Genomic DNA, 25,370 nt, shown 5'->3' with positions numbered 1-25,370 from the left:
CATCATGATCATCAATCATCATCATATCTATGATCATCAATCATCTATCATCATGATCATCAATCATCATAAATAGTCTATCATCATCAATCATCATCATCTCTCATCTGTCATCGGTTATCTCTCATCTCTCATCTCTCATCTATCATCTATCATCTCTCATCTCTCATATGTCATATGTCATCTATCATCTGTCATTTGTCATCTATCATCTATCATCATTTATCATCAATCATCATCTATAATCAATCATTTATCATTAGCTTCATCTATCATCTATCATCTATCATCATCTATCTTCAATCATTTAACATTAGCTTCATCTATCATCTATCATCTATTATAATCTATCATCATCATCATGGCTTGAGGGGTGGCCAAGTCCATAATTAGAAGAAAACAGAGTGTCTCTTTATGTAATTTTGGAAGAAACAGAAGAAGAAGAAGAAGAAGAAGAAGAAGAAGAAGAAGAAGCATTCCCCTGCTTCCTCTGTTTCTTCCTCTCTTTTTTTTGTCCTGCACACGTTGCGAAGCACGATGGCGATTGGCATCTCTGCTCCCAAAGCCATGATCTCAGGAGAAAAAGAAACAGAAAAAGGAATTCTCAACCACGTCCCTCCGATTAACTACGAGAGACCATATAGAGTCGAAGAATCCGGAGTTCTGTGCAGATGTCACGAATCCGTCCTCTCCCTCTTCATCATCTTCATCTTCATCATCTTCATCTTCTTCATCTTCATCTTCATCGTCTTCCTCTAATTCTTCGAATTTCAGCCACGCCTCAGTTCATCAGTCTAACGCAGAGATCGACATGTCTGCAGAATGTTGTTCAGGGTTAATTCATTGACGGCTGTACAGAAGAAGGGGAATTCGTGTATGGAGATGAAGATTGGGATTGACAAGGATTCGAAGATGGATTAAAGATCAAATGAAATTAGTTCCTTTCGGTATGCTTTCCTCTACTTTCAATGTCGCTTTCTTCATATTTTTCATATTACCTTAGTTTAATGTAGAGAAGTAAAGATATCCATAAGATCGCATGAGTTGATCTGAGAAAAGGATATAGTAACGTTGTCAGAGACTGAGTTTTGTCCGAATTAAGGTTAGGTTTATATTTCATTCAAATGGTTTGTTCTCTCTCTCTTTATATTATATAAGGTAATTTTGTTTTTTTTGGTTAGACCAATTTGTTTTCCTTTTCACTTTAAGATAGCACAGGGAAAAAATGAAAGCTTTTTGGTCAACCTTTTCTTTTATTAAAACTGACATTTTTCTTTATATACATGTATTTATGTGTGTACATAGTGGCAAGAATGGGTGTTTTCGAAGACATAAAGATGGATCCCAAACAAGCTTTGGCTGCTGTCCTCACTCTTGGGATGTTTCTGATGCTTATCCACTTGATCGGCTCAGAGAATTATGCTCATCTTGAGGTGTTCTAATTCGTCTTTGCTCATTCTTCTTATTTTCTTGATATAATTATATGGCTACTAGGGTGGATTAGGGTCAGACCACCCATATATTCAATATATCTAATGCTACATTAAGGAAATGAGATTAATTGCATTATCGATTTTACCAAGGGCCTAACCCAGTTTTTTTTTTTTTTCAAAATCAGTAACCATATCACACATAATATGAGGGGTATTTTTAATATATTTATCCTGAGATATGTCTTAAATGACTATAGAGAGAAGCAATGAGATTTGTACTACCAATTATATGATTTGCAACTTGGAATATTCTTTTGTATGGGGATCCAAAATGCCTCTCACAATCACTCAATTCCAATACAACAACGCTGTCACTCGTATTAATACATATTCAATGTGTTCCTCCTATTCTAGATCTGGCAACCATTCTATTTTAAGATATACAATAGAAGAGAGAGAGAGAAGGTGATGACTGTGGCAACTGTTTGGAGACTGGGGGTCATGGGTTTGGTATACAAAGAGGTGTGAAAGTTGGGATTTGTATTCAAGCATTGTGTTAATAGCCGAAGACCTCACAACTAGGGAAAGCCTGAGGGCAATAAATTAAATGAGAGAGAGTACTGTGGATTTCTGTGTAAAAATTTCTGTTTATGACCACCTCTTAATATCAGTAGAGCAATGTAAGAGTAGAGAGAGAAAAGCACGATTTTTTCCATTAAGACTATTGTTTACAAATTTGAAATACTCCTTTGCAAGGAGGCCAAACTACCTCACGATCACTCAGTTTATATACATGAAGAAGATATAGCATGAAAGAGTAGAGAGAAAGAAGAACAGTTTTTTACATTGAGTTTATTGATTATCTTCATTTCAGGTTATAGGAAATTTTACGCAATAGTCTTGAGCAAAGTTTTTGGTTCAATTGTTTTCTGCCATTTTCTTTTTATGAAATGGATTTCCATAAGAGATCTTTCTCATACTGTCCGACAACGTGAAGTCTATTTAGGGGTAGGATGCTGGCTCAATTCTCTCCTTCATTTTCTTTTCTGATGAATTGAATTTCTAGTGTAAATCTTTGGATGCTTTAAAGAATTAGTATTGATTTCCTTGCATGCTTCTCTCTTCCTCTCTTGCAACATAACGTTAGTACATCTTTCTTTCATTGATTTTATCTCTCTTTTGTACGATAGGGTTCAGATTGAACTCGCTTTTTTATCATTTATATGTACTTTGCTTGGTCTAATAGGCCATGTTGACCTTTAAGAGACATTGATACATCTCTCTCTCAGAGATATTCTGTGTCTTTGTATTATATATATTTTCCACTATCAAACACCCTTAAATCATCATAAAGGTAGCCTTATTTTCATGCAATCATCTCTTTGAATATATCTGTTCTTTTCATCTTACCTTGATTCTTACAAGGACCTTCCTACAAAGAATCATAGCAGCTCACATCATGGTTTTGTTGTTCTCTTGTTATAAAGAAAACCCCATCACTACCTGAACAGGCAATCAATGAGGAACAACCAGAACAAAGTCAGTTAATACAAAAAGACGAGAAGATCCAAAAGTTATGGGGAACAAATGGACCAATACTTCAACCATGTTGGAGAAAGCACCTTAAAAGTTAATAAAAGTTTCATGCTTTTGTCTTTGTCTCGTAATTTAAGATTCCAAGAGTTTTTTCACTCTCGATAAAATTGATTCCAATTCTTTGGTTTGTAATTTGTTGCCATTTGAAGGTAAAGAAGGAGATTCAGAACAAAAGTACTTGCTTGTTAAGCTCGCTAATAGTATACATTACCATCCTTTTCAGGTAAATTATTTTCAACTTTCGTTTTGAAAGTTTTCAGATATTGGTGTAAGAGACAAGATGTATTTTCCATGCGACTAAGTTTGATATCATCTTGAGACATGGCCATTGATCTTTATAGGAGTTTTTGTTGTATTTTCTTCAATACTTGATGTGTAAAGTTGTGTGAAGGTGGGTAAGGGATATGAATTAGGTATTAATGATAGATCTAACACTAATCACATAAATGAAGCTTGAATGTGTTAAGATAGCTAAGAAATATGAGTTGGGTCTGAACTCTGGCATCATGCTGGAAAAGTTACTGATGATATACTAACAAGTAAATGAGAGTCTATCAAAGTGTTTCCCACTAAGAAATGTATTTCCATGTGCTCAAATGTGATATTACTGTGAGTTGTGACCATCATTCTTTAAAAATAGGATCTGGTGTTGAATATTTCTCAAAACCAGGAGGCACGATAAGATTTGTCTTCTATTAATTTTACTGAACTTTTAAAGTTATCATATCTTAATAGATGTTGGCTTGAACATATATGAATTAACCTAACTCTATGTCATGACCTATTTGTCATTGAAATTGAACCTTATGCTCTTTCTGTAAGGTTGAACTTATTTTTCGCTGATTAAATTATTGGCAGGTTGCAGAGGCTGTCATTGCAGCTCACTATTTAGGAGCGACATTAGTGCTGCCAAAGATTAAGGGATCTAGAAGGTACCTTTTCAAGCTTTTGCTTTTTAGTCAACAGCAAATTATTAATTGTGTGAGGATCATCAACAGGAATGGGCTAATTTAGAGGACTATTAATGAGAGGGTGATTATCTCCAACCATCTTTATGCCATTAAATACATAATCAGTAATGTATTATTGTCGATCCTAACATGTTAAGAAAACAAAGTTTTTCTTTGTGTAAACATCATGCTAAAGCTAAGTTTGTTTTGGTTTAAAGTGCCTTTTCTCGAATCTACAATGTGAACAATTTCATTACCACTTTGGAAGATCTGGTTGAAGTGGTAGAATATTTACCCGAAGATCTGCAATCTGCTACTCCTACAGTTGTTAAAGTTCCATACAAGGCTTTTTCTGAGTATTATGATATTAATGTGTTGCCTATCTATAAGAGAACCTCAATAATTCAGTTCATAACTGTCTTTCCCCTGAATCTAAATTCAAAAGAACCAACTGTAGACCAAGATGATGCGATACGATGCTTGGTCACATATGAAGCTTTGCGATTTCATTCACAAATAGAAGAGCTTGGAGATCAGATAATACGGAGATTGAAACAAATGGCAAGTAGTAGTCATATTGTTGCTGTGAATTTGAGGAGTAATATGTTGAAAAGGAAGTGGTGTATTGAGACAGAAGATAAGAAGTGTTTTGATGCTAGTGATGTGGGAGCATTTTTTAAAAGACTAGGATTTCCATCTAGCACACCGATTTACCTTACCGAGTCGAGGTTAGATGGTTCCCTCGATCCACTTACAAATCATTTTCCAAACGTGCAAACCAAGGTATGATTCAATGATTTTGTTGGGATTATTTTTAACTCTATTAGCATTGTTTTGTAAGGTAATTTGGTTGTTCTTAACCTTTCAAATTGGTTCAAGGTGAATTTGTAAAGGCATGAAGTGTCAAGTGTACTTATCTCTAAGTAAAAGATCAAAACATGAATGCTTTCGGTCTAGGTATGAAACTATATTTTTTGTTGCATTTTGCTATTTCATTAGCATTGTCTCAATAAAAGGCAATGCAATGGTGGGAAATGAATGTCTAAACCCATTGCTTTAGGGAAAACACGAGTCAGTGATACATTTTAACATTGCCTTTATAAGGCAATCTGAACCCTCAGATCGTGGAAAGTTTAGGGCGAATTGTGCTAATCCTCAGGTTGTAGAAAGTCATTTTGTAAAGCCAATTTTGGGCAAACAGAGTTTTTCTAAAGCCATTATTTGGACGAATAGTGCTAGCTAAGCAGCCTCAAATCAAAGTGTTTTGTGGAAAGTGTTTTTCTAAAGCCATTATTTGGACGAATAGTGCTAGCTAAGCAGCCTCAAATCAAAATCATGAATGATCTCGATAATACATGTAACATTAGACCCATCTTAGACTTAAAGCCACGACTTCTCTATATATATGATGATGCTTTCGTTTTTTTATTTATTCTCATAAATTTTGATGGACAAATGAAGGCAGTAACTTGCACGTTCTGCTTTGCAATTTAATCTCTTGTTTTCTATTACCCCCTTGGGATCCAATATTCAAGATAAAATAATGGGTCTTCTTCATGTATTATTTATTGTGCTAGCAACAGCATTTACCACTGACATGCTTGCTTACAAACTTTGTTGTCAGGAAAGTCTATTGCTATCTGATGAACAACAAAGTGTTTTTGGGAGCATATTTATTGAGCAAGCTGTAGATTTCTACATATGTACAACAGCCGATGTGTTCGTTCCGGCAGTGTCAGGGATTTCATACATGAACATTGTTGGGCATCGCATTGCTATGGGAAAAACTCAAGTTCTTGTTCCTGTTGTGAACGAAGGTCCCTCCTCAAAGCTAAAGGTTTCACAAGTACTTTCCAAATTTGTCAAGAAAAAAACCCACAATGCTTACACTTGCTTTTGTAAGAAGACTAAAAGCCTTTGATACAAGTGTAGACATGAAAGAATCTGGAGTCAAATCTTGTTTGTGAAAATGATGAAACTAGCCCTGTAGTATCTTTGGTTTATTTATTTTTGGAAGTGAGTCACTTTGTGAAATCAATGAACTTGTTTTTGCTTTCATTAATAAAGTAATACCACTCGCTTTCTGGTCACTTTCCTTTTCTTGAAAAGTTATGGAAATAGCAATCTAGCTCTTTTTTGTTGAGAAAGTGATAGTAGTAGCATTCATCCAATTTATGAATCTACCCCACAGATTCCATCCCTCGAAATATCATTGACATCAGAAAAAATCTTGAACACTCTTCAAGTCCAGATTTCCTTAAATGATTAGAAGATGATGAAATTGGCATCAAATACGGAAAACAATTAAATTGCTTTCTACGGGGTTATTTAAATATCAAAATGATTCATTGAGCTTAATCACTTCTTGCAATGTTTTCAAATATTCAGCACCCTATCCATGTTATCCACAACATGTATAGGTGAATAGAACGTTTCTCTCAATACCCTATCAATGTTTCTCTGAATAATGTGATGTTTAAGTTAGTAATAGGTGGCATATCTATTAGATCCACAACATAAAACTCAATTTATTATTAGTATGCCATTTGTATGCTTTGTAAGAACAGTAGAATAAAATCTTGATTACAGATGATTGGGTTTATGATCCAAAATGCGAAGATCCAAGCTACAAAATTCAACCAATGTGTCAATACAATTGATACAAGGTTAATGTTCAGGTATGTGTGCTGCAAGGTATAAATAGTGATAGATTATGGTTTTCTTTTAAGCATATAAATTTGCTTCGCTTGGAACTCAATATAATGTGATTCAGCCCAAGACTAGATCCAAATGCACATTACATGCCAAGACAACATCAAGAAGAAAAATGATGCCTCACAGGTGAACAGGATTCTTTACTCCACAATCTCAAACGTTATGAACATGCACAATTTTTTTGATGATCACATGGATAACTTGCATAACCAATTAAGTAATATCAACCAACAACTATGTTTTTCACGCATAACAGTTCCTTTCCCGCTCGGAGTTCATCACCTTCGACCCCCATACCAGCTGCATAATAAATGTTTGAGAGCATAACACATGCAGGTGGAGTCTCTGGATCCAATTCAAACATATGGCATCCGATTTCCTCGCCCCGACCCACATCATGTTGGGTTCTACAAGCACCCAGAAGGATCATAAATGATAGAGATGTGGGTCGGAAAGGCATCTGATACAAAAGCTTTTGTGCCTCATTCAATAATCCCACTCTTCCAAATAAATCTATCACACAATGGAAATGCTCGATAACTAGACCTAAAGTATGATGATGATCAAAGCTTGCAGAAACCAATAGTTTCATAGCGTCATGTATTAGACCAGAATGGCTACATGCATAGAGAGCATTGATAAGCGTTGTCTCATTCGGTAGCATTCCTCCACATTGCATATTATTATATAGTTGGAGAGCTTCCTTTCCACATCCATGCTGAGCATAAGATGATATCATGGTATTCCATGACACCAAGTCTCTCAAAAGTGCTCGATTAGAGGGATTGTATGCATCTTCAATGCTACCACATTTTGCATACATGTGCATAAGAGCACTTCCTAAGGTAGTATGATCATCATATCCAGAGCTTATGATCCAAAAATGAATGTGCCTCCCTAATGCTAAAGTTGCTTCTGTCGTACATGCCGAAAGAACACTCACAAACGTGCCTTCATTTGGAAGTAGACCTGAATTTTGCATTTCGATGAAGACCTTGATGGCATCCTTGCCAAGACCATTGTGAATATACACACCAATCATCACATTCCATGAGATACTATTGTAATGTGTCATTTTCCTGAACATTTTCTGAGCATTGATCATGTCATGACACCGACCATACATGCTCACGAGAGCCGTAGCAACAACTATATCCATCTCAAATCCACTATATTTCAGATGGACATGCATTCTCTTACCTTCTGCTAAGGCCAACGGTTGAATATATGAGTTCAATGTATTGATAAAAGTAATGTTATCAGGGAAAAACCCCTCGCATTGCATTTGCTCCAAAAGTTGCAATGCATCCTTTTCGGAATAACCGTGCTCAGCAAATCCGGAAACCATAGCATTCCATGTGACCATATTCTTCTTAGATGTGTGAAAGAACATGGTTTGGGCATCATTCAAGTGACCACATTTAGCATACATATTGATCAGAGAATTGATGACATCGAGATCCATGGACCATTCAAACTGCATAACTCTGGCATGGATATTCCTGCCTAACCCTATCGAATTAAAAATTCCATTCTTCAGGGCATGTTTAGTGCAACTAGAAAGAACTATAACAAACGTAACTCTATCTGGGGCTATAGCTTGCATTTGCATCTGATGGAAAGATGAGAAAACTTCATGGTCAAGACCATTTTGCTCGTAAGCACCGATCATAGCATTCCATGTGACAACATTTCCAAATACAACATATCTATCAAACACGTCCCGAGCATCCTCCAAATAACCACATTTACTATACATATGAACAAGTGAGGTCTCGAGGAATGCATCCATGTCCACATTGTTTGACACGATATAATCATGGAGCCATCGCCCACGAACAAGTTCTTTCTTCTTGGAGCAAGAAGACAAGAGGCGAGTGAGGGCAACATTGTCAAGTGGGGGTGCTATAGCTGAAAAGCTATGCAAAAAACAACAATAAAAACAAGAGAAAGAAGTGTAGGGTGTTGATGAGACCAGCATGGCTCTTCTGTTCATGTTAGAATTGAGGATGAGATGAGCTCTCTCCATTTGTGTGTGTGTGTGTGTGTGTGTGTGTGTGTGTGTGTGTGGGTGTGTGGTGGGGGAGGGTTGATTCCCAAAGGATGAAGAAATTATGATGCAAGTTTGTGACGGAGACAAAGAAATGCATTACATACCTTCCTCTTCCTCTTCTTCTTCTTCTTCTTCTTCTTCTTCTTCTTCTTCAGCTTTGTCATCTTCTCCTTGGCCTCTGATACACCAAGATGAGTCAGAAATTAAACCGGAGAAGGAAGAGAAGATGAAGAAGAAGAAAAGAAGAGAAAGGGAAGTAATCCTCGAAGATCGGTTCTTTCTCTTCATCATCATCCATCATCATCTTGGCCTCTGTTTCGCACAAGGGAACACCAAGATAATGGCTCTCCAAATATTCATCAGCATTCCCAACACGAGAGAGCCTCCTTCCTTCCTTCTGCCTCTTCTTCTTACTCTGTTCTTCTTCTTCTTCTTCTTCTTCTTCTTCTTACTCTGCTGCTCTTCTTCTTCTTACTCTGCTCTTCTTCTTCTTATTTTTCTTCTTCTCCATAATTTTCATTATTCCAAAACTACCCTTCTTCTTCTTATTTTTCTTCTTCTCCATAATTTTCATTATTCCAAAACTACCCCTTCTTATTTTTCTTCTTCTCCATAATTTTCATTATTCCAAAACTACCCTTCTTCTTCTTCTTCTTCTTCTCCATAATTTTCATTATTCCAAAACCACCCTTCTTCTTCTTCTCCATAATTTTCATTATTCCAAAACTACCCTTCTTCTTCTTCTTCTTCTTCTTCTTCTTCTTCTCCATAATTTTCATTATTCCAAAACCACCCTTCTTCTTCTCCATAATTTCATTATTCCAAAACTACCCTTCTTCTTCTTCTTCTTCTTCTTCTTCTTCTCCATAATTTTCATTATTCCAAAACTACCCCTTCTTCTTATTTTTCTTCTTCTCCATAATTTTCATTATTCAAAAACTACCCTTCTTCTTCTTCTTCTTCTTCTTCTTCTTCTTCTTCTTCTTCTTCTTCTTCTCCATAATTTCATTATTCCAAAACCACCCTTCTTCTTCTTCTCCATAATTTCATTATTCCAAAACCACCCTTCTTCTTCTTCTTCTCCATAATTTCATTATTCCAAAACTACCCTTCTTCTTCTTCTTCTTCTTCTTCTTCTTCTGCATATTTCTCATTACTTCAAAACTACCCCTCTTCTTCTTCTCCATATTTTTCATTATTCCAAAACTAACCTTCTTTTTCCTCTTCTCCATATTTCTCATTACTTCAAAATTACCCCTCTTCTTCTTCTCCATATTTTTCATATTTCCAAAACTACCCTTCTTTTTCTTCTTCTCCATATTTCTCATTACTTCAAAACTACCCTTCTTCTTCTTCTTCTTCTTCTCCATATTTTCATTATTCCAAAACTTCCCTTCTTCTTCTTCTCTCTTCCTCCACATTTTCATCATTCCAAAACTACCCTCCTCACTCATGATTCAACTATACCTTTCCTTCTTCTTCTTCTTCTTCTCCATATTTTCATTATTCCAAAACTTCCCTTCTTCTTCTTCTCTCTTCCTCCACATTTTCATCATTCCAAAACTACCCTCCTCACTCATGATTCAACTATACCTTCAAGTTTTGCGTGCAATGTTCTCTGAAACCTTCTCTGTGGGATTTTCTCAGCTTTCAAATACACAAGGTTTGTGTTATATTCTAAATTCCTCTAAATATTGAGATCTTCTGGAGTAAAACAACAAGAATGTTTGTTTGTAAAGAAAGTGTCCTCATCAAAGCACATTGTCTTGCAAGGAGACAATAATCTCATTCTAAAAATGGTAACAAGAGTCTAGCACAAGTCAATAAAATAACCTAATGATTCATAACTTTAAATGATCTCTTGGCATAAAATAGCTATTAACACTAGTCAATAGCTGTTTTATTAAAGGAAGGACACACTTCACAAATTAATGAAACATCGTTCATTGCAATAAAAAGCTCTTGAAACATTTGAATTGAATATGAAACATGGAATGGGATATTTTCATTGTTAACTCAAATTCCAAATATTTTGCTAATTTATAGCACTCCATGATATTCTATGATATATTATTAGAGAGAAAAGAAGTTCAAACGACCTAAAGAGTAAAATTTCCCATTAGATCCAATTCACATATCAATGCCAGGCATTAGAGGCAGGAGAGTAAGAAACAATCATGCTCATCATTTATGGAATGGAGACTAGAGCTTTGTAGGAGATAACAATGAACGCAAACCTTTCATATTACACAAAAGCTCAAGACATGTACATTTACAAAGTGAACATGTTAAGCAACATTTTGTTCCTAGATCGATATCCTATGATGAAATATATAAATCAGCCTCAGCACAAATGAAGTATATTTGTATTTAACCAGTGGTGTTAAGGGAAAAGCAAGAGTGAAGAATTTATTTCAGACCAAAATATAATTTAGAGGTCAATCCTAATAGGCTGTGGAAAGACGAATTATTAACGTCAGGCATAATCTTTTCCTTATAATTTTTGTGCGTGTCCTCCTGGACAGAATGTTTGGAGGAAAACAGCACCACTAAGCCTCATTATTTTTGTAACGGTTTGTATAGACTCCAATCAAAACCTTCCCAACATAACCTTCAGTGTTTTTCAAAATTTCCAAGAAAAACCTTTGTACACGGAAAGTAAAAACGCAACATGATTCTTCTTATATTTCTTGTGTGTTCTATAGGGAAATTTCTGACATAACCAACATCCTGATTGCCCAATTATTCTTTTGCCTTTGTGCCTCATAACTTTTGTAAATCCTGTATAAAACCTTTCCAAGATACCCATTCGAATTTCTAAACATTACAAGAATAACCATCAACAGTCCCTACGAAGCATTAAGATATTTTCCTTTATCAACAAAAATCTTAAACTTTGAATAGCATTCTGATTTTTTTCTTGATCAATCAAATTCTGAACCGTGCCATGACCGCCTAATTATTGGAACTCCATTATCTTGCCACGAGATTCGATCTTCACATAATGCTGCTACAACCTCAGGGTACAAGTCATGTTCCTGCTTGAATAGAAGCATAAAACAGAGAATACAAGAAAGACCTTAATACACAAATGTCAATTTTCAAGGGTTTCATGATTAAAGAAAATTGATATATTGCAATATCTTGGAATATTAGTTGTTAAAAAACAAGTATTTTGTGTTAGAATACGTTTTAGAATATTCTTAAGTATTTAATCTAGCAAGTATTCTACATTGTAAACTGCCATTTCAAAATGTGCATGTATTTAACATATTCTAAATATTCAAACCTATTCAACAAATATTTTAAGTTTCCTAAAAATAAAATGAAAATCACAATAATAATAAATAAATAATTGGCCAGAAAACAGTTGTTAGATATAATACAAATATAAAAAATATTTAAAGAATTTTATGTATTTAACATATTTATACATATCTAACGTATTCTACTTATTTTATCTTTATAAAATATATTATAACCATTTAAAAAAAAAGGTAAAATACTTTTAAAATACTTAGCATAAGTATTCTACTCGTATTGTAGGCCAAGTATTCTAAGCTATGGATAATATATAGATCATTTTGAGATCCAAGTTAGTTAACCAAACTCTTTTGCATGACACATATCACAATCCTATGAAATTTGAAGATAGTTAATAAACTATCTACCCTTATAAATATTACATATTAAATCCCTACCCTTATAAATATTACATAGTATCATCTCTCTCTCTCTCTCTCTCTCTCTCTCTCTCTCTCTCTCTCTCTCTCTCTCTCTCTCTCTCTCTCTCCTAGCAGAGACGATCAAATATCCATAAAACTCATCTATAGTCCTGCATAAGATGATTGCTTTGAACATTAACCTTGGACTATTACCATCTGACAGGGAGATAACAAACTACATAAGTTCACCCTGGATGAATTTACGTCATTGATAAAAAATGAAGTATAAGCAACCATGCCTGCATATGCGTGAGAAAAAAACTGTAAAAATATGTACCTCTTTCAAAACCCGAGCGGCTAGATCATCAGCTGTATCATACGGTAGCACAGGTACAACTCTTTGGGCCAAAATTATTCCATGATCATATTTCTCATCTACAAAGTGGATAGTTGGGCCTGAGTATCTGCCAATTTGAATAAGCTTCATATACACAACAGTAAGATTCAGATAATACAATGCAATACACCATGAAGCAAGTGTGAAATAAACAGGCATTATATTTTAAAATGTGAATACAAACTCTGTTACTTCTTTATCCCTACAAAGATGTTTTCTTCAGCAACATCTATGCCTATTTGAAGAAGGCAGTTTCAGAGCATTGTATTATCCAGAAGCACATTTGACTTCTACAGTATTTGATCAATAGACAATCAAACTATCAACTTGGACAGCCAGGCTAAAGCTTACAGGATAGACAGCAGGTAGTTTCTGGCTGTTTCCAACCAGCAAGAAATTGAAAAACAATATCAAATTTTCTTGTTGGATTTTTTTGACATCTCATTTTGAAGATAATTCACAATTTCACAATTTTCGAAATTTCAATGGAGCAATACAATCTGAAGGTATTTTAAAAGAACCTTCTAAGAGTAAGGAAAGTTCCATGTTTCTTAAAAAGCAATGCAGTGGTAAAATATTCAACTTTGCTTCTTAGAGAATGGCTCCTACAAACTGGGTTATAGGTCAAATTAAAGCATTGACAAGGAAGTGCAATTCAATGCTCCCAATATGAAACTTGAAACTAGAAACTGGGTTATATGTCCAATTAAAGCATTGACAAGGAAATGCAATTCAATGCTCTCAATATGAAACTTGAAACTTCTTCAATATTTCGAACCTTTGAAAACATGTTTCTCAAATAATCATAAAGAAAATCAACTCATTTTACTTAGATTTTACAGCTTATAGTGTCTTTTCTGTTCTAATACAGTTTCGCATTTTATACAGATTGGTAAGCAATTGTAGGCAGGAGCTCAGCTTGAAAAGGATGATGCTTTCTGATGATGGCTTGCAACTCCTCCAGATTGGAAGTTCTCCATATATACTGGAGAACAGCCCGACATATATTCAACGTTTGAGTACTATTGCAGCTACATTAATACTCAATATTGGGAAAATCAACAAAGGCTGCAGGCATGATGCCCAAGCTTACATGAGGACAACCCATCCTGAAGCGAGTAAAACATTGCATCACATATGATGCGCACATGTTCACATTGAGAATAAAAACAGAATAATTACTTCGGATTCATTGCATATGAGAACATCAGGCATGATTTCAAGAATTACTAAAAGGTCGTCTTAACTTTCAAGACACTAGAAATGTGCGCTTTGCTCCACAGAACTAAACTCATGAAACATCCAAATAGTGGAATTAAGAAACAAGCTTAGTTTTTCATTTCAGCTTTTACTTTTACTTTTTGTTATACCATTTTAAAGCCCACCACATACATGGCTTGCAGCTCCTTCACATTGGAAGCCCTCTGCACAAACTAGAGAGCAGCCCAATGTAGATTCAAGTTTTGAATACTATTGCAGTTATGCTAATGCTCAAAAAGGCTGCAGGCTAATGCCCAAGCTTACATCGGGACAACCCAATCCTGAAGCGAGCAAGACATGGCATCACATTTGATGTGCACAGGTTCATACGTTCAGAATAGAAACAGAATAGTCATTTCGGGGAGAGTGCTTTATAATGGTTATTGATCTCATGCATTATGTTAGCCTCCCATGTACATTAAGATATCATCATCCCATCTTTCCTTGACCTTCGCCAACAAAGAAATCTACTTGTAGAATATACTTTAATTGTTTTTTGAGAGTTTTTTAAGATGCACTGTGGGGATGCCACAATAATACTGTACATAACTTGTATATAATAGTGTATGTTCTACCATGTACGTGCAGTTCAGTGCATTTATGGGCCTATACCATATTAAAGACCTTGTGCTATTAAAACCTAGGAAAGAGGGTCAGTTTACTATGATAGAGCCACCCCACACATCAAGTGTCTTCCATGCACCTCATGTAGAAACCTATACAGACCTTCATCTCTATGGGAATAGGGGTTCTATTTCTTAGAACCTAAGCAAAATCTTACCTTTGTCAGCATGTTTATTGTTCCATTGAGGGATAGGGTTGATGTAGTTTAAGACAGTTGCCTGAAGTTACAGATTCCCACACTTCATCTTATTGCAGGTTGCGAGTCCACAGAAAATGCTAAGTGTTTCAAAATTTGCTTCAATGCCTTTCTGATCATAAATACTACTTCAGAAACTATAAATAATTTTGAACTCAAGTTCATATGTCCTAGCAGCTGTTGAAACTTCTATTGAAAATGCCATGTCACGATATATATGAAACCCAAAGAGTGTCATACTGTTAGTATAGAATCCTGAATGAAGAACGATGCTTACCTGGCACCTGATTTGATAACTGCTTCATGCACTTTTCTACCATAATAACCTTTCCCCCCAAATGCAGGCAAAAGGGCAGGATGGATATTCAAAATTGCTCGGGGATATGCTTGAACTAATTCTGGAGGCAAGAGTTTTAAGTAACCCGCCAATAAAATATAATCAATTTCATATTTCCTGCCAATCAATCCAAACTATTGTCAATATTTGATGTTTGGCATGAAAAGTTAAATATTGATTAGTTTGAAAAAGTATGCCATAAAATTATATATTTCGTTGATGCTCAATTGCATAAATTGCCTTCGTATATGATAAATAGGAGTTTTTTCTTCTTCTAAAATTTCACTATTCCCGTTGCCTACATGAATATACCGTAGGCGTTTTCAGAGGTTCTGTTACATAGGAACAATTTTGGGTTTTCAGAAGGAAAAAGAACATTTGGCTGAAATATATATATAGTAGTTATGCATAACTATATGTGGCTATGTTTTGATATCACACACATGAACCATGAACTATCATCAATAAATTTGAGTTTAGCCGTGCTAATATTTTGCATTTTAAGAAAAGAAAAAAGGAATCTTCCACTAAATTATCTAGTAGTTATGTAAAAGCTGCATGTGCTTATGTTTTTATATTACACATATGAATAGAAACCAATCTACTTGACTTTGAAAGTGTAGCCTTTGGACTTACATTCAATGTTAAGCTTCACATATATACAAACAATTCCTTGACAACATTATAGGAGCATCAAAATGTCCAACATTCATAGGACATTATTATGATCGCACTATTGCCTACAAGGCTACAACGTAATAGCATTAATCTACTTCCAGAAAAGAACCTCTTACTCTATTCCATCTTCAGATGCCATATACAATCAAGATCTCTGATTTTCAACAGCACTATCATGCCCATCAGTTAATGAGCATGGAGATCCTTTCTACTAGTTTCATTGTAGCATATTGAGAATCGATTAGATAGGTATATAGAGTTACAACTACAGAGATGGGATATATGAAAATAAAACTTCTATTACATATGAGAGTAGCTCACAATGGTAGTTTTCCCATGCACTTACACCTTAGAGCTTAGATAGGATATGGACCAGCTCACTACAAAATTAGTGGGGATTGAATGTCAAGCCAACCACTGTGAAAAGAAAGTGGATTGCTTTCTATGTTTGGTCTAAGTATAACATTAAATGTGCAAGTCAGTTGATAGTACTGGAGATATTCCTTTTCTGTCAACTGACTTGTCATTTAATATGACCAACTCCCTAGGTACAGGCTAGTGCTAGATAGTACTTATCTTGAAGTCAATGACGCATACTTCAAGACTAAGTACATCATAACTTGCCTACAAAATATTCTAGTTGACTTGATTAGCCAATCCTATTACCTATTTCTCTCTTTCCTAAATACATTGTGTCCTACGCATCTACGGTTTCCTAGATTAACACCTTATCGACCCATATGGTCGAGTTGCACACTAGTCGCTCCTCATTTGGGGCGCTATCACAAAATGTGCACTCTAAGAGCACATATGGGGATAGATTTACAACTTGGGGCTGATCATTGATTATATCTAACACGCCCCCTCAATGATCAACCCATTGAGTTCACTTGGAATTGGGCCAACTCCTAGTCGTCGAAGGTGTTGTTGTAACTGTTCTGCTCCAATTGCCTTTGTGAAGATATCCGCAGCATTTTCTGATGTCGGACAATACTCAAGCTCCACAGTCTCATCATTTATTAGCTCCCGCACATAGTGATATTGAATCTCTGTGTTTAGTACATGCATGAAATATGGGGTTCTTGGCAATGGCCATGCAACTCTGATTGTCACACCTCAATACCGTTGTCGTCCTTATTGGAAATGCCACATCCGTAAGGATTCTTCTTAGCCAAACTACCTCGCATGCCACTATGCATGCTGCTTTGTATTCTGCCTCAGTTGAAGATAGTGCCACTATTGGTTGTTTTTTACTACTCCATGAAACAGCTCCAGAACCTATTGAAAAACAATATCCAGAAACTGATTTTCTGGAATCACTATCTCCAGCCCAGTCGGAGTCGCAATACCCACTAAGTTCATCAATTGTTGGCTTGTAGAAGATTCCGTAATTTAAAGTACCCACAATGTACTTTAATACATGAAGAGCAGCTTTCCAATGAGTCTCCTTCGGCTTGTTGCTGAATCGACTCACCACACTGATTGCAAAACAAATATCCGGCCTAGTGTTGCATAGGAAAATTAGACTTCCTACTAGCTGTCTATACTTCCTTATGTCAACCATTGGTGATGGGTCTTCTTGGGATAGTTTGCAGTTTGACTCCATTGAAGTTGAATTTGACTTGCTGTCCATCATCCCAAAGGTCTTCAAGATCTCTGTTGCATACTTTCTTTGTGACATGAAGATGCCAACTGAAGTTTGCCAAACCTCAATTCCAAGGAAGTAGTGTAGAATACCCAAGTCTGTCATTTCAAACTCAGTTTTCAAACACTCGTGTTTGGCCAATGCACTCTTCATGGTCACCAATAAGAACTAGGTCATCCACGTAAATGATGATGATGACTTGTTTCCCGTCCTTCATTTTGACATACATACTTGCATCCGAAGCACATTGCTTAAAGTCGATTGATCGTAAGAAGCTGTCTATCCTCTTGTTCCAAGCTCTTGGTGCTTGATTTAGACCATACAACGCCTTCTTCAGCTTGCATACTTTGTTTTCTGAATTCGGCATCTCAAACCCTGGTGGTTGCATCACATATACCTCCTCCTTGAGATGCCCATTCAGAAATGCCGATTTGACATCCATTTGGTAAATCGGCCATCCTCTTGAAGCAGCCAACGCTATGACCATTCGAATTGTTGTCATGCGAGCTGTCGGGGCAAATCTTTCTTGTACATCGAACCCTTCAATTTGGGAGTATCCTTGGGCTACTAGCCCGGCCTTGAATTTCTCCAAAGAACCATCAGCTTTATACTTTACTTTCCACACCCACTTCGTGCCTATCACCTTCTTCTTTGTTGGCCTCTCTACCAACTCCCATGTGTCATTTTTCATGATGCTATCATATTCTTATATCATCGCCTCTTTCCACTTCGGGTTGGCCATGGCTTCCTCCACCGAGGTCGGCTCACTCACTGAGCCGATGATGTCCACCACCAGAGCCATGTTGACAATGTGGTCAGAGGTTCTCCCTTGCTCCTGTATTCTTCTTGATCTTCGTAATCCATCAGTTGAAGTTTCAGGAAACTCAACTTTAGGAGTACGGTCATTGAAGAGTTGTTGAGCCCACTTAGGTATTTTCTTTACATGTGGGACTAGCATAGGCTGAACTAGTGAGCCATTACCATCAGATGGTTCAGCTTCCTTTTCTGGACAATGGGTCGGAATTGGGTAAAGTACGATTCAGTTGATGAGATAACTTGAGAATCGTTGTTCTCAGCTAGTTGTGGTTGTTCTTCATCAAACACCACATCGCGGCTTGTCAATATCTTTCTTGCCTCTGGATCGTAGAGTCAATAGGCCTTTGACTCTTCACTATATCCGAGAAAGATACACTTCTTGCTTTTAGCATCCAACTTCTTTCTGCTCACATCTGGAACATGTGCGTAGCACGTACACCCAAAGGTTTTGAAGTGCAGCACTGAAGGTTTCTTGCCTGAATAAGCTTCGTGGGGTGTTTTCCCTTGAAGTGCCTTCGTGTAGCTCCGATTGAGGATGTAAACTTCTGTATTCACTGCTTCAGCCCAGAATGGGTCAGGCAGCGCTTGTGCCTTCAACATACACCTAGCCATCTCGACAATTGTTCGGTTTCGACGTTTGACAACACCATTTTGTTGTGGGGTGTAGGCAGTTGTAAGTTGGCGCTTAATTCCATGCTCTTTGCAATACTCACAGAATTCTATTGATAAGAATTCTCCACCTCGATCAAAGCGTAACTCCTTCAATAACTTTCCGGACTCTCGCTCAACAAACTTATGCCATCTTTTGAAGATTTTAAAAGCTTCAGCCTTCTCCCGAAGGAAGTAAACCCACATCTTTCTACTAAAGTCGTCGACTAGCAGCATATAGTAGAGAGATCCACCCATTGCAGGAGTCACCATTTTTCTAGAGAGGTCGATGTGTATTAGCTGTAGAGGAGTCTTTGTCTGATTTTGACTCTCTTTTGGAATAGCTGATCTTTGATGCTTGCCCATCATACAAGCATCACAAACATGACTTAAGTCAGATAGGGTTGGCAACCCAACTACCATATTCGACTTCTTCATCTCCTTCAACACAACAACATTGAGATGCCCAAATCTCTCATGCCATTGCTTTGTGTTAGTACTTGTGCTGTGGTCAGTAGAAATGGTAAGTGCGCTCAGCTCATAGAGATTGTTGCGCCTTACCCCTATTCCTACAACCTTGCCAGTAGAATCTGTTATTTCTACATCCGATTTCTTGAATCGAACATCAAGACCCTTGTCGGTCAGTGCAGTAATGGACAATAGATTCTTCTTGAGATCTGGCACGTACAACACTTGAGAGAGATGCTTTGTCCCGCCGGTCGTTGCTTTGAGGGAGACGGTTCCGGTTCCTTTGGCTGGACATCAAGCATTGTTCCCAACCACAACATTAATGGGCTCTTGTAGAGGTGTCCAAGAGTTATACCAATCACGATTACTGGTCATATGTCGGGACACTCCACTATCGAGAATCCAAGAGTTGTCAACAACTTGGGTGTCAACTGAAGAACACACTTCTTCAGTTGCGACCCATAACTCAAGCTCATCTACGACGTTGTTGGCGGACTTGAGCTCTCTCCAAGAGGTCTTACTAGAACCATTCTTCTCATCCGCCATCTTCTTCCGACAATCCTTGATTGTGTGACCCTTCTTGTCACAATAGAAACACGATCCATTGAACTTCTTCTTTGGTATCCTATTCGCATTGTTTGAATTGGATGCCCCTTTACCCTGAGTTCTAGAGACAAATGCCGAATCTTCCCTTCCTTCTCTTGTCTTCAGCCGAAGCTCCTCTTCAAGCAGCATCGCACTTAGTTCATCAAATTTTAAAGGAATGGGTCGAACCTGAGTGTTCAATGCTGTCACAATGCCATCATACTTGAAAGGAAGTACTCGAATGCACCGACGAGCCATATCCTCTTGAGAGATGACTACTCCAACAGCCGCCAGCTGATCTTGAAGATCCTTAATCCTTTTTACAAAGGATTCTACTTTCTCTCCATCGGCGAGCTTCTCTGCAGCAAGCTGATTTTCAAGGTTTTGTATCCTTGTATAGTTTCTGGTCTCCTACTGGCTGGCCAATATGCTCCAAGGTTCATGTGCCTTGGTTGTATGTTGCACTAATGTTAGTACAGAGTCACATACACCAGTGACTATGGTACACAACGCATCAGCATTCCTTCTCTTCCAGGCTCGAAGTAGATCAGCATTTGGAGGGATTGATGTGGTAGGGTGTGCAGGGTCAAAGGTCGTCATGGGCTCAGGGTCTCCTCCTGTGGGTCCCATGATTGTCTCCAACAACTCGTAGGAGTCCAAAATGGCAGACATTTTGAACTTCCATAGAGTGTAGTTGGTTCCATCTAGCTTTCCATCAGACAATGGAGGTGGGCAAATGCGCAGTGGAGCAGCTGCAACATTCGTGGACAAGGTCATTGATACTCTCTCTCTTTCTCTATTTCTCTGTGCTGCCAGACAGCAACTGCCCGTATATACCTAATCTAGATCAACCTCTCAGCTCTGATACCATGTTAGAAATATTGAGAATTGATTAGATAGGTATATAGAGTTACAACTACAGAGATGGGATATATGAAAACAAAACTTCTATTACAGTAGCTCACAATGGTAGTTTTCCCATGCACTTACACCTTAGAGCTTAGATAGGATATGGACCAGCTCACTACAAAATTAGTGGGGATTGAATGTCAAGCCAACCACTGTGAAAAGAAAGTGGATTGCTTTCTATGTTTGGTCTAAGTATAACATTAAATGTGCAGGTCAGTTGATAGTACTGGAGATATTCCTTTTCTGTCAACTGACTTGTCATTTAATATGACCAACTCCCTAGGTACAGGCTAGTGCTAGATAGTACTTATCTTGAAGTCAATGACGCATACTTCAAAACTAAGTACATCGTAACTTGCCCACAAAATATTCTAGTTGACTTGATTAGCCAATCCTATTACCTATTTCTCTCTTTCCTAATACATTGTGTCCTACACATCTACGGTTTCCTAGATTAACACCTTATCGACCCATATGGTCGAGTTGCACACTAATCGCTCCTCATTTGGGGCGCTATCACAAAATGTGCACTCTAAGAGCACATATGGGGATAGATTTACAACTTGGGGCTGATCATTGATTATATCTAACAACTGCTACATCTTCAAGAAGATAAAACTATCAAACCAACTAGATGACAGAACGATTTTTACGTCCTACAATAATCTTCTACAAATAATCATATGATATAAAGGAATAACAATATGTAAGAAGTATATGAGAGCTCCTCGTCATTTAATCTATCATGTGCATGTCAGAAGGAATCAAACACATAATTAGAAAGCACCAGAATGTACTAGGCTTTACAAGTTTTGTTGCATGAAGGAGAGATGGGTTGTAAAGTGCAAAGAATATGAAATTATTAAAGTGGAACAAGAACAAAATACGTAAAACAAGATTTGTACTAAAGGAGACTATGATACATGAGAAAACCAGATCAGGAGATTTAGATCTTATCAATCATAAAGCACTTATAAGCCCCAATGCAAGATAGACATATTCAGAGCTATATTCAGCCGTGGTGGAAGGAATCTTGAACCCTTAAAACCGGTCATGATTCTTATTCATGAAGAAGGTAAAATGGAACTTCAACTAAACAGACAGAAACCCATATTGAACATAAGAAAATACACGAAATGTGCATTGTACCTGAGAGAATCAACAAGTTCAGTGGGGAAGTTTTCATATTCAGAAGCTTTTCTCTTTGGATATTCAATCACTGGAATATTATTACTCCTTGCATAGTCACATGCCTTGCAATCTGCAACATGTATTGCCAATATGAAGAGTTTTTTTAAAATTTGTTTAGATTTGAAATATGCATTCAATCATTCCATGTGAATACGATCTATACAAAACAGGGCTTCTTAGTCGTAGCTGCAATTTTACACTAATTTCACAAAATTGATCTCTCTGCCTATACATCGCAATTCTTAACACTATCAAATATACAAATTTGAGATATTTGCATAGACTAATCGAAACAAGTTGATGCAACGAAAAATAGCATGCTTCTTAACATTATTGAATATAAAAGATGAGACTATCCACAATGTTGATTTAAATTTTAGAAATTAGCATAAAATAAAGGAAAGAATGACATATTTGCAAGACAAAAAACATCACTAGTGACTAATATTCCAAGATATTGCAGTATATTGATTCAACAGCTAGTCTTTGTTGGGGTAAAGGCCCTAAATGACCCCTTTATAGTGTGTACATGTATATAGGCCTATTTATAAAGGCCAAAAGTCACTCATCACTTTTTTGTTACTTTTGGGCCAAGTTCAGTGTGAATTTGGCAAACCCTAAATGGGCCATATAAACGCTCTTGCTCTCGCTCTCTCTATCTATCTATCTTTTCTACCATAGCTCCACTATTGCATCTAAAGGTCCTATACTAGGGTGAATCCTGAGTATTCCTTAGCCCTATTGACATCAATCCTAACCCTTACAGTCTTCACATAGTCAAATGAATACAATGGAAACAGAATATTTAATCTTAGAGAGTGCCTAAACTGGATTCAGACAGATCAATAAAACAGCAACTAGAACACTCTATGACATCCTTGAAATTAATATGTGCCTATCCAAATTTTTGAAAGCTAGTCACATACAGCTGCAGAATCAAAATAAGACCAAATAAACTAATTAAAAGAAAGACATTCCACCTGGTTTGTCTGATACAACCACGGAGATATCTCCATATATCTTATTCTCCATCGAAGCTTTGTGGATGGTCCGAAAGTTTGATCCTCCTCCGGAAACGAAAACAGCAAGCTTCTTCCTCAAAAATCCATGGCTTTCTTTGCCTTCATCTTTGTGTGCAACTTTGTCTTTGTCTAATTTGATGCTGGTACTACTGATCCTGGAAACGGTTCCAGCTGATGGTGAAACGAGCATAAGAATACTCTGCGGAGCTGGAGCTGGAGCTGGAGCCCGAAGATTAGCGAGATTGCTGAGTCGAGGGAGGCGGTGGGGATGGTCTCTTAGGAAACTGCGGGGCGCAGAAGAAGACATGCTCATCATCATCTTCTTCTTCAATCTGTGGGGGAAGAGTTAGTGAGTTAGTAGTGTTAGAGAAAGGGTTTCGGGTTTAGGAGTTTGGGTTTGGGTCATAGTTCTAGCCATACGTCTCATTCGTGTCATACTCAAACGCCAATATTCGTATCATACTCATACGTGAAAAGGCTCCAAGTATGATTGAAATCCATACGCGGTACATAGATATATTATATATACATATGGTGTATATGGTGTACATAGTGTGTGTGTGTGAGGGGGAGAGAGAGAGAGAGAGAGAGAGAGAGAGAGAGAGAGAGAGAGCGTGTGTGGTCTAGAGAGAGAAGCCCTGTTTTGCATGTGTGAGGAGACAGTGATTGAGTGTATATCTAGACTCTAGAGAGAGAGAGAGAGAGGAGCTATGGGTTTTGTCTGTGTGAGGGAGTATGTAATATGTATATTAGATATCTAGATTTTGTAGAGAGAGAAAATCTGTCAGTTCTCGTGTGAGAGAGAGAGAGTGTGTGTGTATGTGTGTCAGATGTCACTTCTATTCACAAAATATTATGAATATCAAAAAAAAAAAAACCAAAAAAAAGTCAAAAAAAAAAAAAAAAAAACCAAACGAATATCGCGTATCATACGCGTACGTTTGCAAACGTTCGCGTACGTCCAGTAAATTGGACGTACGCGAATATTAGGAACTATGGTTTGGGTTCAAGTTTGAAAACTGCCAAACCGATTAAGGCTTAACCGGTTTTAAGCCGAAACCAAACCGTCGTTGATTCCTATCATTGAGAGGGACGTTTCTATTTGCAACCAAATAATAAAAGGGGCCTACCTGGTGAGGAAATCATTGGTCATTTGATGGTGCAAGGCGCACATGAGATCTACACCGCCAAATCTCTATCCACAAAAAAGCACACACCTAAAAACCAACTTGGCTCTAACCAACCTCTGTCACATTTAACCTGTGTAGAGAGATTTTCCGACCCGGGCATTGTAATTTCTAACCTGCAAAAATCCTCCCATTACATTACCTAACTCAGAGTATGTAAACCTAACCCATGCATTGTAATTCTCCAAGCTTAACTCGGCATTCGGACCTAAATAGACATTTGACCCAACCCAGTCCTTCAATCCTAACCCAATGTCATGGTGCACCTAAGTGTGCGCAATTGTTGCTAAAACCTTACACATTTACATTTTTTACCAAAATTTGAAACCTGTTGCACCTCGCTTGACCAACTACACCCACGCAAGCACCTATACCTATACTTGAACGTCCACATGGTAAGTACTTTCTTCATTTGCTTATTTGTCTAAAGCATGGATGTTTAATCAGTATCAATTATTGATGGTTAGGGTTAGGGTTCTCAATCTTCTTGAGAGAGTATGGATGCTTTTAGATCTTGTGGCTTGCGTATTTGATTGTGCATGCATTGCATTCTTCATTTTCATATTTGTCCATCGTAGTAATGTTTGTGAGTATCATATGAATGATCTAGTGTTGCTATCAATGATTGATGATATATGGTTATGGTTTAGGGTTTTCAATCTTTTTGAGATTGTGAAGGCATTTAGATTATGGTGGCTTGCATATATTGATTGTGCATGCATTGTGATTCTTGTGGCTTTCAAATTTCTTTGCATTTTAGGATTAGCAAAAGATGTCGAAAATGTGGAAACCTTTACATTTCTCTGCATTTAGGGATTTACGGGTCATTTTTGTGCAAACTTTGTTATTTCTGTGCATTCAAGGTCAACCTTCTTGTTTTGATGTGCGTGTGGGTTTTCAACATTTGTAAGAGACTATCTTGCATGCATAGATGGTTGCTCAGTCCTTACAATTCCTTGACATGGATGAAGATTGGAGTGAAAGAAAACCCAGCA

General features: G+C 37.1%; 3 protein-coding genes and 1 long non-coding RNA gene across 4 annotated transcripts; 1 reads left to right on the top strand and 3 right to left on the bottom strand.

Annotated features, from left to right (window-relative positions):
• The first annotated feature begins 589 nt into the window (after positions 1 to 589).
• Positions 590 to 6,069, top strand: LOC147855668 (protein MANNAN SYNTHESIS-RELATED 1-like). The gene is made up of 7 exons (XM_087329971.1): positions 590 to 947; positions 1,306 to 1,433; positions 2,921 to 3,062; positions 3,179 to 3,252; positions 3,888 to 3,961; positions 4,198 to 4,762; positions 5,604 to 6,069. The coding sequence occupies exons 1-7, from the start codon at positions 929 to 931 to the stop codon at positions 5,898 to 5,900; spliced, it is 1,299 nt and encodes a 432-aa protein (XP_087186097.1). The 5' UTR covers positions 590 to 928; the 3' UTR covers positions 5,901 to 6,069.
• Positions 6,070 to 6,546: 477 nt separating this feature from the next.
• LOC147855667 (pentatricopeptide repeat-containing protein At5g39350-like) lies at positions 6,547 to 9,173 on the bottom strand. The gene is made up of 3 exons (XM_087329970.1): positions 8,879 to 9,173; positions 8,782 to 8,821; positions 6,547 to 8,731 (listed from the first exon to the last, which is right to left on the bottom strand). The coding sequence occupies exon 3, from the start codon at positions 8,721 to 8,723 to the stop codon at positions 6,918 to 6,920; it is 1,806 nt and encodes a 601-aa protein (XP_087186096.1). The 5' UTR covers positions 8,724 to 8,731; positions 8,782 to 8,821; positions 8,879 to 9,173; the 3' UTR covers positions 6,547 to 6,917.
• Positions 9,174 to 11,093: 1,920 nt separating this feature from the next.
• Positions 11,094 to 23,495, bottom strand: LOC147855665 (Formyl transferase). The gene is made up of 5 exons (XM_087330100.1): positions 23,147 to 23,495; positions 22,125 to 22,236; positions 15,167 to 15,343; positions 12,750 to 12,876; positions 11,094 to 11,785 (listed from the first exon to the last, which is right to left on the bottom strand). Exons 1-5 carry the CDS (start codon positions 23,493 to 23,495, stop codon positions 11,672 to 11,674), a joined length of 879 nt encoding a protein of 292 aa, XP_087186226.1. The 3' UTR covers positions 11,094 to 11,671.
• On the bottom strand, positions 13,972 to 14,369 carry LOC147855666 (uncharacterized). Its single transcript, XR_015530863.1, has 2 exons — positions 14,334 to 14,369; positions 13,972 to 14,233 (listed from the first exon to the last, which is right to left on the bottom strand). It is a non-coding gene; the product is annotated as an uncharacterized LOC147855666 (long non-coding RNA).
• Positions 23,496 to 25,370: the final 1,875 nt, after the last annotated feature.

The sequence above is a fragment of the Azolla caroliniana genome, unplaced genomic scaffold (genome assembly GCF_043228905.1).
Source record: "Azolla caroliniana isolate FFs.n. ecotype wild unplaced genomic scaffold, voAzoCaro1.0.p SCAF_14, whole genome shotgun sequence".
Lineage (NCBI taxonomy): Eukaryota > Viridiplantae > Streptophyta > Polypodiopsida > Salviniales > Salviniaceae > Azolla > Azolla caroliniana.
This window is presented reverse-complemented; position numbering and strand designations above follow the sequence as displayed.